Below are 14,760 nucleotides of genomic sequence, written 5' to 3' on the forward strand. Positions count from 1 at the left end.
TAATTACATACATGATGTTTGGCAAGTTCAATTTCAATAGCCTTGGGGTCTCCACCCACAGGTTTCTGTTCATTCAGCAAGTCTTCTGTATGTGTCAGCCACGTCAGTAACTCATCCAGGGCATGCTGGAACTGCCCCAAGGCTAACAAGGCACCTTCCAGCTTGTGCTATAGTAAAAATAAAATAAATTAACAATAAAATGGTTTCATGATGCTATTGAATCAGCTTAAATTACCATTAGTCACCGTACTCTGGAGTGGAGTCCATGCATATGATAGCATAAAAAACAGAGACAAACAGTTATCCAACACAAGGAACTGCGTTATAGTTAGAGCTGAGCTAGCAATTCCCTTGTAAAGCCTGACATCCTAGGCTTAAATTCCTGACCTCTTAAGTTCCCATGTAACCAGAGCAGAGTTAAGATTGAAGCTCTTCTCATCAGAGATATGACAGAAGTTTTCATCATTTACAGTGTAATTTAAGTATAAATGCATCTTGGTGCATGGTCTTCTTAAAACTTTTTCTTTGCAGTTAAATGATTCAATTTAGGGGAAAAAACACACTTCAAAGCACTGCATCTTCAACTCTTTTTGACAACTTAATGTTGTGTAGAGTAGTGAAACAGTACTAAGGTTTTAAGAAAAAGTGCTTGGTTCAGCAGCTATTAATGGTTTTGCACATATAAACATGTTTTCAACTGCTACTTAAGATGTCATTAAATAGCCAAAATGAAATAATAATGATTCGACATGACACTGCCAACAGAAGAAGTGACAAAAAATACTAAGGGTTGAAAAAAAAAAACATAAAAGCAACTCAGTAAATTATGAAATTCAAATTCCACTATACATAGTTCTGTAATTTCCAAACCAAAAAGACTAAATATGTAAATTGACACAAACATTATGCATAAGGAAAAGCTTTTCTCATAAATCTAAGTCATGAATGAAGCCCCCACCTTCAGGTTTATTTACCTGTCTATTTATAATTTTTTCTTCTAGGCTATCCCACATCAGTTTGAGCTCTGAGAGAGGGTCTTGAACAGTGTGCTTGTCACTTTCCTGTGTTACTTTCTTCAGCAATAGTTCTGCTTGATGGTTCAGTCTTTCCATTTCTATCTGCTGCTGATAAGCTTCTGTTTTAAATTGCTATGGTAAATAGAAAAGAATACAAATAAACATATCAAAAGTAATGATCTTGAGTATAGCACAGTACAGCAATATTTACAGTAATAATGCATCACTGTCAACTTTCATAAATCTAGGGGTTTCTTTTCCTGGGTCAAAATGCATATAAGATACTGATAATCCACTTGGTTCCAGCGAAGTGAAAATATGCAACGTCTTACTATCCCACCAGATATTGCTAAGTGTGAGCAGAGGATGACAAAGATTTCCAATACGAAAGTCCTCTCCAATGATCTCTCTGGTTTGTATATAAAAAATATTGTACAATTCAGGAACAAAACCAAGGACATCCCCCCGGTTATTATACATCTCTGCTTTTTACTTAAAATTTGTAGAACAAACTACCAACATCAGGAGTGTACTTAGACATAGATCAATACAGACAGGTTTCTAAGCCTGAAATTTTGATTTACAGCTTGCTGGATGTATTGGGAATGATGTGATATGGTTAAACATTTAGAGAAAGTCAGCACTGACAGAAGTGAAGCTCTGGAGGCTCTCTCATAGAGCATCAAGGAAACTGTTTATGTTGGAAGCCAGAAAATTTAAATGTCACAGCAAAAGAACTGTCTTCATAACCTTACAGCCTTTGAAAGGCAAATAATGCCATTACAAGTATTTTTCAACTATCTGAACACAGTCACAGAATAAAACATAGTCTCATCAAAATCTACTCCAAAGCCTTGAGACACATATTTTAAAATGTAAACTTTGCAATGAAACGTTATTTGCAATTTTCATAGTTACTTTTTTTAAAAAAACTAAAAATTGAAAATGAAAATTGCTTCTCAGTCTTGAAGAATGCAGAAAACACTAAACAATGCAGGAAAATTCAGACGGATGAAAATACAAATGAAATAAATAGCTAAGTCATACCTTAAGTTCCTCTGTTTGCTGCTTCACTGTCTCCAGATCTGTTCCAACCGGTGACATAGATGCTAACTTGATGCCAGCAATGTCTACCCAGTCAAATATTGCCTGAAAATCATAGCATGAAATTCAAGTGTGAGCAGAGAGAAATAGTATCATGGTTAAAAGCTGCAGTAAGTAAAATACCAGAATTTGTTTGACTTCAGAACAGTATTGCTATGCTCTTTGAAATAAAATAGTTGCCTTTAATGCAACCTACAACCTTGACAAGGCAAGGGATCAAATAGTACTCCATGTAGTGGTTACAAGAATGTATGTACTGCCAAACTGAGCTTCTGTGAGCAGCAATATTCCACCAGTACTCATGCTAAGTAGCACTTTACTCCTTGACTAAGATCAGCAATTTTTATGCACACTCTGAGAAGTAAATACAAGATCAACTCCCAGTTCCATGTTCCATACTCTTTTGGAGCTAAGATGGCAAGTTGTGGCTGAACAATATAACATTTTCAACTATGATTATTAATCATCATTAAGAATCGAACTTTTATTGAAGAACAATGTTATCTGTGTAAGGAACATGGAAGGAGACCCATTAAGTACACATTTGGTAGTAAGAGCCACAACTCAGCTTGACTGAGTCTCTGTAGGATGACGCAGTTAAATTTTCAAACAATAAATGAAGTGCCCACAATTCTGAGGCTTTGTGGGTACTATTTTTTTTCCTGATACAACACAGAACAAGCTCAAGGATTGCCTACTTACACATTACCAACAGCTACATACATCTGGGTAATAGTATAGGGAAAAAACACCTCTGCTAGGTCCTTTTTCCCCTGCCTGTTAACCATGATCCATGATGGAGAAAGGCTTAGCAGTGCTTGTCAGAGCTGCCTATAGTTGCCTGAGAAAATGAGAACTGCCCTCACCCAACAAGCTCAATAAGATAAGGCAACTGCAGTACAGCTAACAATCTGTCCACAACACTTTTCAGATTGTCTACTGCAACGAGCACCAAAAGGCATTTAAATACAGTTCTTTCACAAAGTACCAAGCCTGTACAATGCTCAGCCAAAGAAAACAAAAAACACTTAAACCAATGGCAATGTTCCTAATATAACCCTTCATGTTAAGCCTCTGCACAGCATGAATATAAGAGTACTGGGAGAAAAATACATAATGAGGTGCACTGGAAAACAGGCACATTGCATTATTAGTAAGGAGTGTTCTGCTGCTAGATCTGCACTGAACACACAAACAACTTGCTCAGTGTCATGTGAAACTGTAATTTTATATTTCAAGGATTCAATGAACCAAGACAGACGTTAATTCCATTGAGAAAAACTAGTTTTGCAAAATTTGATTATGTTTGGAATCTTTTAAAATGTTTCAATCTTCTAGCCATCCACTGACAAAAGATGAGAGATGTCGCTAAGCCAAAACCTACAAAGAAACCTGCAACCAAATATATAGCACATATAGACAAAAGATATCTTTACCTACAGATTTAAAAAGTGAACATCTGAAGATTTGTGATTAGATAAACTATACTATGAATTACTATAATAGTCCAGCAATGTTTTTTTCCTTCAAATATTCAAACTTACGTATTTAATTGACTAACAGTAAAGACAAGTTCTTTAACTGTCCTCCATTCAAGAAGAATAGCCACAATGAGTTTATAGACCTATATTCTATTCCTTTCAGATCATGCAAATGTGTCACAACTTGCCTATCATGTGAATGGCCTATCACAAGAAAATATGAGCGGGATTACTGTGAACTCGTGTGGTATCAGTAAAACTCTGGTCTCGTCAATAAACAAGGAGATTTTATCTTGGAATCTAAACATTGTGCAATGTATGAACAACATGAAGAAAAGAAATCAACAGATTTCATGTCTAATTTAAAAAAAAATAAGTAAAGATACCTGCCTGCTGAAGAAAATAGTCACTATAATCAGAGTGATACATTACGTGTAACCTACAAAATCCCATCACATTTTTAATACAACCACATTAAATCCTATTAACTCAAGACTGGGTTAAGTATATCACACCAACTTACCTGCAGTCCATCTTGGTACTGAACAGCTGCCTGCATGGCTTCAGCAAGTTTGTCCACCCGCTCTTTCCATGTTTTGTTTAAGGCATCCCAGGCAGAGTTCAGCTGCAAATAAGTGCAATTTGCTCCAATGAACAAAAATCATTTTACTGCCATGTAATTTACATTCACTAAATAAAAAGTCACTGCCCAGTAGCACCAATAAATTAACGAAGAACATTTCATATTCATTCCATATTAAAACTCTTGTTCTCCCTATCACTGCATAGTTAGTTTCCTTCAGACCATACTACATGTTTTGTATTACAGAAGCTGTGTAATTCAACACTGACTATATTTTTATTGATATAGGGATTATAGTGAATACGGGAAATATTAAGAAGTCATTCGGAGTTGCATCATTACAATGAAGGTAGCTTAAAAGAAACTTACATTACTTAACATGAGAGAAATCAAAAGTCCTTTGTAGTCATGTGAACAGAATTGTCTCAGTTAAGATGTCTTACTTGGCACAAAGCAAATACACATGCAACTTATTCTAACATTACTTTTGCAAGAAATAGTCATCTATTGTATTAATCAGTAAATATTTTTTACCAAAAAAAAAGTCTTCTACAAAAAAATTGAATCCATAAAGTAATAAAAGGAATTTATTTTCAGAATTTGTTGGGGGGGGGCAGGGAATACTACTTTCAGCTGAACAAGCATCTAACGTAACAGATTTAAGCATCTGCATTTTCCATACCTCATCTATACTCTTGTTGACAATAGGTTTGTCAGGCTCCCCACAAGCAGCTCTAAGTTCAGAACCAAGGCTCACAACTGTTTCTAGTTCTTCTTGCAATCCATCAATTTCTTCTTTAACAGCCTACAAAGGAAAAAAAAAATCCAACACTGCCAATACTAAACTTAATAATCTATGTAGAGCTTGCTTTTAAGATAGACACACCAATATTTGACTTCTGTTTCTTTAAAGTTGCCCGGACTTACAATTGGATGCTTGTATTTTAAGCATCCTTAACCAGCCACTGACCTTTGCAGTGTCAAAGTGAAATCAACTGACATCAGTCTAAATTATAACAATGGATAATGATGTCATTTTGTATGAGATGGGAGAAATAAACAGGAAGTTTTAAATTAGATTTCTTTAATTAGAATGTTTTCTTTTTCAGAGGTTATCATTCAACTTTCAAATTTTTAGCTATCAGCATAAATAATTACAGACTTGGAGCATAATACACACGTCTGTATCCCTTTCATTTAGACATTAGGTTTAACTCGGAATCTAAAGTATGTGTAACTTTTAAAAGTCTCAGTGACATGCGTATTATACATGTTCATACACAGATATGTAAATATAATGACAAGCACAAGTTGTATGCTCATTGCAATTAAGCATTGATACATATCATTTGCCATATACTCTTGAGATATCATTATAGTAAATTTCTATGTAATTATCCCTCTTTGTCTCTAAAAAAAATCTCCTGCGGTATTCCATAGTAACTCCATCTCTTCCCTGCATAGTGTGAATAGAACATTTTAAATCAACAAAATACTTTGGACTGACCTCAGCAGCTTCTTGCTGTTGCTTGACTACAGATGGGTCAACTCCAGGTCCCTCCAGTTCTCGAATGAAGTCCTGAGTATCTTTAATAGTAGCTACAAGAGCCATATGATCGCACCAAAACTTTTCAGCTAGTTCCATTACGTCCAACAATTTGGCCTCCCTTTCCTCAGTCAAGGTCTGGATGTCTTGCCAAATGAGGACCATTTGGTCTAGTTTATCTTGAACAGCTAAACAACAAAGGAACAAAATTACTACCTTGGCAAACAATTCTTGGCCATAAATATCTCTACAGTTCTACAGCAGAAACATATGTGAACATTTTAAAATTTAGACTTTAAAACTGTTTCTTTACAGGACTTTTTAAGATGTTAAGTGGAAACAACCAACAAGGCATTTAAAATTAAAACAAAGGTCAGGTCCACAATTATTAAAACAATGCCTTGCTTTTTTATATCTTTCACAGCTTCTTCAGAAGAACACAATCCCCAGATTAGTGAGCATCAAAACTGAAGAGCTTTATGTGATGCAGCTTCCTGCATTTCCACTACACGAACCTTTCCTCAGTCTACTACCTTTAGCAGATATATCCTTGTCTGCTCCTTCTGAGCGAGCAATCATTTCCTCCCCTCGCTGTTTAAGTGTCTCATAGACCGGCTGAAGTTTTTCCAGATCCATTGACACATTCTTATTTTCACTAATTTGCTCTTTAATCTTCTCAACCTCTGCTGAGATTGAAGGCGGCTGCCTCAGACGTTCAACTATGCGTTTCAGACTCTCAAGAGTTGGATCTATCTTGTCATGAAACTGGGAGGGTGGTGAAGAACAGAAGGAAGGGATAGAAGAAAAACATTTGAAAAACTGCATCTGAAAGTTCTCTTGGAATAAAGTACTTTAAAATTGACATATTTAATATCTCTTGTTATATACATGCAACTTGCAATACACCCCGGTGGCTCTCCCCCTCTTTTAATATCTAAATTAAAAACATGACCTTGCAAAATGGTACTTCCTCTGTATTTTAGTATGAAGTCTGGGTTTAGTTCAGAGACACTCCATCTGAAAATGCTTTACACATGGCAGCATCTACCTGCATGTAGTCCTGCAGAGTTAGAGCATTACTTTCTATCTTATTTTGGTCAGTCATGGCTTTCGGATTTCATCATTTTAGAAATATATTCACCTTAATATTAAACGTGTATTTCCATATCAGGACCAACATATCTCATATAACCACTGATTAAAATTTGATATTTAAGGTCATTCAATAAGACATTTGCCTGGTGCCCATGTGGTGCTCATTAGTGAGGCAAATGTGCATTTCTTTCTGCAACTAAAAGCACACAACAGCAAGTATTGCCTTCACCCGTATTTGACTCAGGTCAAATATGACTTGAGCCCAGGTGCCCAGAAACTCAGCTACATCTTTGTTAATTAGCATGGTTCATCCGTACTGGCCCAAAGTTAAGTTCTAATACATGTCTTCGGATCCATACAGATTGCTAAAACCAGCTCACCACCATGCCCTTTCCAAGTCACAGAAATCGGTAACTTGTGGGTAGAACTACTGATCCAGCAGGATCTACAAAGAGCACTCTTGACTACTCTTGGGAACAGTGCTAGAAAAAGTACAGCAAAACAGGGTTACCTACCCTACACAAACAAATAGATACAGCCTTTGTTTTCAGAGGAATATGGGCAAAACAAATGTAATTGCTTATCCCCAGTGTACAACCCGCTTCAAATCTGACTCAGACTAGCGTTACAGACTCAGACTGATGCTACCTGTTTTCACCAGAAGTGTGAATATCACACAAGCTCTCAAAATGCAATAGTACGTAAAGGTAAGCAGATTTCTTCAAGATTTCTGTAAAACTGATTGTGGCAACAAAACCTTACAGAAGTGATTCAACCTGAAATTAAATTGGCAATATCCAGGTCTAATTCTAGGGCACATATATTGCATTTTTAAATTGTCAGTGCACTCAGTGGGCCTCACTTTACTCTTCAATGACTGAGACAAGGCGTTTTAGAACTTAAAAGGAAGAAAGGGAAGTCATTATAACCTCTCATTCTGGCTCCATAGTTCACATGCTGCCTTTGATACATAAGGCAATTTAACATAATTTGAAACCTGAAGATTTAACTAATTATTCTTCCAGGACTGTCTAGACAAACACTGACATATCCACCATGCTATAGAGTATGGTGATACATATTTAATAAAAAAGAGATTATATAAAATTACATTCTGGACATTCCAATGTTTTGCTTTCTCATCTGTGGATACATTTATGTACATGAAATACTTCAAGGTTCATTTTATAAGTAATTAAGTGTTCTTTCAACATCTGATTCTAGCTGTTACCAAAGAATGCACTTTTATTCTTGCTTTCTGTACCTAGCCTTCTGCGCTTCTCTGTACTTAAGCTCTTCATGTTAACGTCTATCACATACAAAACAACAGATCGAATACTGAACAACATCTTGGTTTTCAAACGTGCAGCTGCAAATGGGGGGAGGACTGAGCATGTATGACAAAGAAAAACACTGAATCTAAATAATCAGGCTTCTTTCAGAGGTGTGAATAAGGAGGCTGTTTAGAACTACTGAAAGTACAATATAATAATGTCTATAACCAGGTCGAAAATAGGATGACATCTGATGTCACCTTTTTCCCTTATCTTCTTAGATTTTGTCTATAGTGGTTAGGAATACAGTGTTAAGTACCATGACCTATGAAGACAATTATTTAGAATGCAGACTTGATGAGAACTTTAAGGTCTATTTCTTGATTTAGTATTTTAGACCTGAGCAGAAATATAGCACTTAATTTCCAGCCAACAAAACAAAAGGGGAAGTTATCATAAAACAGCAGTACAGAACACAGTATTTTTAGTCAGGTTTTTGTGTTCATGTACACAGTTTAATGAGGTTGTTTTTTTTTTTTCTGAATTTGTTGTCAAATGAAAGAATTTCAGTTAGGATATAATGACAATTAATCTAATATCTAGTAATCTAGGATCTGATACCTAACAATACTCTATCAAGGTTCATTCCACAGAGTGATGAACGTAAGATGCACAACGGTTAGGGACTTGATCTGAATTGTCTGCTTATGATGACATTTTGTGAAGTCTAACTTTGCTCACAACACTTTTATGTAACAGTTCAAGCATAAATTACATTAAGTTCCTGTAGGGTCTACAATAAAGAGCAAATGCTGTTACCGCTGAAGTACCCTCTAGTTCCATCGGTAAAGGACTGTAACTAAAGCTGCCAAGTCCTAGATATAACTTTATTTAAGCTAACTGATTAATAGTGACATCAATATCAACTAACAAAGCATCAGCTAGTAACAGACCTGTAAAAAGAAACAGAATAAACTGAAAATCCCACATTTTTAGACTAAATGTTCCTTTTTTCTTTTCTTTTTTTTTTAACTTTGAAATTGAGAAGCTGGAACATTTTCAACTGCAACAGAATCATCATAACAGTGACCAATATATAAAATTATAAACCCTCAAAAAAAATTAAAAAAATCAGTGCCATGAGCCCTGATATGAACATTCACAGGCCATTTAGTTGAAAAATCCAGATAAAACAGCAGTTTAGTCTTGATACATACATATAAGATGATAATGTCTGTGTATCTTTCCATTTGAATGAATCCAATTATACTTTAAACTTAAACTGATACCTGGGTACACTGAGAAATGGCTTCATCCAGCGCCAAAGCTCGCTTTTTGACATCTTCCTTAATTTTACTGTAAAGGGTGTCAGCTGCCACATATTTCTCTTGGATAGAAAAACCTTCTCCTGGGCTCAGCTCCAGCAATTGAGGCCCGGTTTTGTTCATCTTATCTATATGAGGCTTGTGTTCAGCAATCAGCTCACGCAGTTGCTATAACAAACGAAACAACTTATCAGTTTCTTACGCTTACACCACCACATTACAGCTGTCCACACTTCTAACACATCCAGCTGGCAAGAAATTCCAAACAAATACCCGTCATCTTAATGTAAAGCACAAATAGCATCAAATAAAGTTAATGACTGCTCCGCCAGTGATGGCGCCCTTTCCAACACCGAGCTAGCCAGCCGTGAAACATCACAATTACAGATGCACTGGCAAGGCCCAGTAGGGCATATCCCTCCTCCTGTAGGGCTATCATTACGTGTAGGATGCAAGGTGCCAGCTATGCACATGATGCTGGCAACAGGCACTCCTCGTCGTTTTTAGAAGCTATAATGACAGAAATGGCAACCATATTCCAAACATTTGCATAACACCACTATGTTTATACATTTTCATGTTGACATTTGCTACTTATCACGAAGTCTTCCATTGAAGAGCGTCAGAGAAAGAGGTATTGACATTACAGGAATATTAATGCAAATTGTCCTTGACTTAAGAACAGGAAACTAGCACAAAGAGGGGGTCAAAGAAACCAGTGAAAAGGACAGAGGACAATGAAGACGGATCAGCAGAGAACAGTCAACCAGGTTTAGCAGTCTCCCCTCTGGCCACCAGACCACTCTGTCTTCCCAACAGTGCTGTTACTTCAAGGACACAACGTTTAACAAGTAATTAATATGTACATTACATGTGATCTCATCTACCTACTCACTCTCATCGTCCACCCCCGAAATAAGTCAAAATTGCAGTAAACTGGGTAGAGACTGGTGGGCCTGAAAGGTCACAAGGTAACCGTTCTGTCTTCTGACTTGACTACTTATTTTGGTTTTGTTTGCTTGCAACCACAGATGTGACAAAAGGGAAAGATTTGGAGGGGGGAGTAGCCCAACCCTTCCCTCCAGTTTTATTTATTTGCTTAGCTCATCCTTTCCTTTTCTGAAAAATCCCACTGCCTGTTGAGGCACTGTCCCTCTCAGTGCTGTGAACTCCACGCATTTCTAGCCTAGAGCCACTGCGCAGGAACATGAGAGGCTGCAGCAGGCACATGCTCTGCTCCTCCTAGCTTAGGGTTTGTTTAAATTAATGAAGACACAGAAAAGGGCTTGTATCAGTCTCAGTGTAAATAAATCCTCTTCTCTTCAACTGAGGTCCTTCCCTTAAAAAGGAATCCTGTTACTGGCTTGCTTCCTTGCTCTTGCCTAGAAGAGGAGAGGTTGGGAAGGTTGAACAGACATTGACCATGACAAACCACTGTCTCCTGATGAAGAAATAGCAATGAAAATACAAAAAAAAAAATCTGACTCCAGATACTTACTGAGAATGGAATTCTACTTGTATGCCTTGCACCAAGAAAAATAATATTGCTTAGCACAAGAGGAAAAAGCTAAACTAAGAATAGTTGTAAAGTTTTTAGAAAATCATCTTACGTATTTTATGTTTGTGCACAAATAGATCCCCAGAGTCCCCATTTCTAGGTGCAAACCTTACGATGCTGGTACTGTCACTCTGCCAAAAGCTAAATTCAAACCAATTAACTGCATGATAATATAAATATAAGTGAATATATATGAAATATAAGGGAATATAGAAAACTATTCATATTCAGAACCCCCTTTTTTTTTTCAGTATTACTACAAATGATCTGGTCTTTGCCATGATCTATGATTGGGTAAACAATTCCAGTAAACAAGCATTTCAGATCAGATTACGTGTTAAAATTGCCAGACATTAATCTTCTACTTAACCAAATCTCTGCTAATGGCATAGCCCAGGGAAAATGCAAAAATACAAGCCCAGATGAAGGGCCTCTCAAGCAAGCAGAATGATTAAAGTAGATGGGGACCAAACCTATAAGTAAAGTAGTGTGATTTGGTTCATGGTGACTAATCAAGACAGTTTGTAAAGCTCATATTATATACCTAGTGTTTGCAGAGAATGTTTGTTCTTTGTGGACACAAACGAGTGAACCCCATGTTTACCAGTGTATCAAAGTGGCACATCTTCATTCACTGGTCTCAGAGTAAACACGAATTTGAAGCCAGGCTTCACCCTATCTAACTTGAGTCACTTAATTGAAACAGCTAAAATTAGAAAAACCCACAAGTAGTCACTCTGTGCTCTGCGAGGAGAGCCAGGTACCTCCAGTAGGAATATGGGCTTTGCATGTGCTAAAATCTGCAGGCTTTTAACACTGGTGGGATAAACCTGATGCCATGTAATACTAGTAGCCATCTATGAAGCATACAGATTTTTATCCCAGCTGACTGATTATTCCTCTGTGTAAGAAAGCCCATATGGAGGCCAGCCCACAACAACATTCCCTCTATTTTGCGATGTTATGTTAAACAATTATTTCTTTTCATTATTACATAACAAGCATACTTTATGTGAGAAATGGTTATGGGGCTGGCTGGAGCCAAAGCACTGAATTCTTGGGCCTAGAATTATCAGTCTTTAGTTCCCAGGATATCAACAAAACAAATGCCACTTTTCAAAATATGTACATGAGGTCAATATACATGCTTACTTGTATACAGATTGTACACACAGACGTTTCAGTTTCAGCAGGCTGACAGCAGGTACTCTAGTTCTTTCTGTAGTCTCCTATTACCTTTTCTTGGGTCTTCCTACATCATCCAATTTCTGTTCTTTCTGTTTATGGGTTCAGTTTGTTCCAATACTGCTTACTTTTAAATACACTTCTAAGCTATCAGCTTTTGTATGCTCAGATCTGTCGCTATAATGGCATTTTTTCCCCTTTAGCCCTCTTCTATGGTTACACATTGTTTGCTGCCTTCCCAGACAATCTTGTTTGTGTGCAGAGTTTGGGTAACAGTAGAGGCATTTACTATTATTATTTTAAATAACTTTCTTCAATAGAAGTATAACTGTCTGGGTTATACGTACTCATTAGAGTAACTCCACAGTTCTAAGCAGAATACAACTTAGCCTTTCACACTCTGTTTTATTTTTTTTTAAACAGCAAAATTCTTACCCGATGCTCTTCTTGTTGTTGCTTTAAAGTTTCATATTCAAGGGCTGGTGCAGGAAGCTGAGAGATGATCATTTCTGTTTCAGTTAACCACGGCCAAAGCTCTTCATAAGTCTCCCAGAACTGATTAACCAGAGACTGAGCCCGTTCCAGCTGGAGGTTTCTCTCAGAGTTCATTTGACAGACTGTATCATATTTCTGCAACAGGCTTTCCAGTTTTTTCTGTAAAATAATATTAACAAAAAAAAATAGCAATGTCTGTCTTTCCACATGTCTATTACCCTGATTTCTAAACAGTCTTTGATAATTATAGCACCAAACCGCAGCGAACCAAACCTTAGTTTTGACTGTATTTCTACAGGGCCAGAGTGTTTAGAGGAAAGAATCAATATCATGGGAGATCTGAATTTGGCAGGTTGCTTTCAAATTAATTAAAATACATTTAACAATATCTGATATTTACAAACAACACCATTCACAGGACTTCCAGTCAAGCTGCAGATTATCTGACTGCACGTTGTAGCCCCAGTTCCTTACAGAAGGCACCCATCTTCAGCAGCACTCGGCAGAAGCTAAGTTTTCCACAGCATTTCTGAATCAAAGCATCATGAACAGTGCACAAAAATCTGGCTTTTGAAAATCTGATAAGAGAATAGGGCATGCTGTCCTGCTTGTAGCTTACAAACTTTCCACAGAAACCACATTATTTTCCAGGTTATCATACATTAACTAATGAGGACGTGTTGCCATTAATAATATGATGGAACTACAAGGTTTAAACATTACAAACCTACTCTGTTTGGGGATATGATAACAAAAGTATCAACGAGCTATACGTTCTTCCTGTGGAGGACTGCCCATGTTATCATTTCCATGAAATATAACATGCAGCAATGCATGTAAATACTAGCCTTGGAAAAACTAAACATATAAATAAATCATTGAATGTGAAGCAAAAAATATTTTTTGGCAGAATAAACTATCGTTTCATTTGTTATGTCTTGCATGAAAATTATGTATAGAGATGCTATCCAAAGGACAAAACAGCCTAACAAACAGATACATGGTATTTTTGACTAATGCATATATTCAATAGGGGCCCACCTAAAATTGCTCTCCCTTATGACTACATTTTAATAGACTGAATATCTCATCTATTTTAAATTCACTTAAGAGCAAATCAAATTTATTCAGAGATGCTGCAGCAGAGCACAATTAGTGAAGTACTGTTGGTCACTGGAAGGACCCGATTCACATAACATATCCAGGCACATCATTCACATAACATATCCACAACTTAGCACCAAAAAAAAATAATCCATTATAAAATGCCAGTAGGAAAGATCTGCATGTGTGTATGCACATGTATAGATACGTTTATATGTTCTGTCAGCCCCCAACCTCAGGCTCTGTGTGTACATATAAACAAATGCATAAGAACGCCTTTCATAGGCTGTGTTAGTCAACAGGATGGAATATTCTTGGCAAACAAGAACAAGGCTCACACTGAAATCATCAGAAATGAAAGTAAAGATTCACACTGAGGTGCCAGCCATTGAATGGGGCACAGAAATACACACACCCAGCCAGAGCTTCACAGACCCAAGAGAAGCGAGGAAGATAAACAGCCAGATTCCACACGCATCACCCCAGCTGACTAATACCTACTCACTCAATCATCTCATTGGCTAAAACACTATTTACCACGCCAGAGACAAATGGGGCTACAAAGTAATGTCAGACAGTGAAGTAAGTACCCAGTGCTTGCTCTTTGAACATCCTGAAGGAAGAATAGAGATACACGACAGCATTTCTTCTAGTGTTACAAACCTCAGACTAAAAGTGGATGTAATTAATGCTGTTTCATTAGTATTTCAAAGGATACATAATAGGAATCTTCCTACTTATGTATTATCTTCACGTCCACTGTAGCTGCAAACTTATGGAACTTTACCTTTATGGTCTGTTTCTCTTCTTCAGTGCATGTGTTCATTATCTTATCCCCAGATTTAACAAGTGCATCTATAGTATCCTTGTGTCGCAAAATCTCCATGGTAAAAGCCTTGAAACACAATAAGAACTGGTCAGCAATAAAAAATAAGAGTACATGGAGCAAAAACTATTTTTGAAGTGCATTATGATGGACAGAAAATTTAATCAC

At 36.8% G+C, this 14,760-nt stretch overlaps 1 protein-coding gene across 18 annotated transcripts in view; it reads right to left on the bottom strand.

Annotated features, from left to right (window-relative positions):
• DST (dystonin) overlaps positions 1 to 14,760 on the bottom strand; it is a 301,653-nt gene that overhangs the window by 40,750 nt on the left and 246,143 nt on the right. For all 18 annotated transcript variants that reach the window (XM_035542995.2, XM_035542999.2, XM_035543008.1 and 15 more), the window contains 10 exons: positions 14,554 to 14,661; positions 12,603 to 12,821; positions 9,389 to 9,592; positions 6,264 to 6,495; positions 5,692 to 5,918; positions 4,867 to 4,989; positions 4,125 to 4,226; positions 2,064 to 2,165; positions 975 to 1,148; positions 12 to 167 (listed from right to left, as the gene is read on the bottom strand). In XM_035542995.2, coding sequence (XP_035398888.1) covers positions 12 to 167; positions 975 to 1,148; positions 2,064 to 2,165; positions 4,125 to 4,226; positions 4,867 to 4,989; positions 5,692 to 5,918; positions 6,264 to 6,495; positions 9,389 to 9,592; positions 12,603 to 12,821; positions 14,554 to 14,661 — 1,647 coding nt within the window. The remainder of the gene's footprint in view (positions 1 to 11; positions 168 to 974; positions 1,149 to 2,063; positions 2,166 to 4,124; positions 4,227 to 4,866; positions 4,990 to 5,691; positions 5,919 to 6,263; positions 6,496 to 9,388; positions 9,593 to 12,602; positions 12,822 to 14,553; positions 14,662 to 14,760) is intronic.

The sequence above is a fragment of the Cygnus atratus genome, chromosome 3, assembly GCF_013377495.2.
Source record: "Cygnus atratus isolate AKBS03 ecotype Queensland, Australia chromosome 3, CAtr_DNAZoo_HiC_assembly, whole genome shotgun sequence".
Lineage (NCBI taxonomy): Eukaryota > Metazoa > Chordata > Aves > Anseriformes > Anatidae > Cygnus > Cygnus atratus.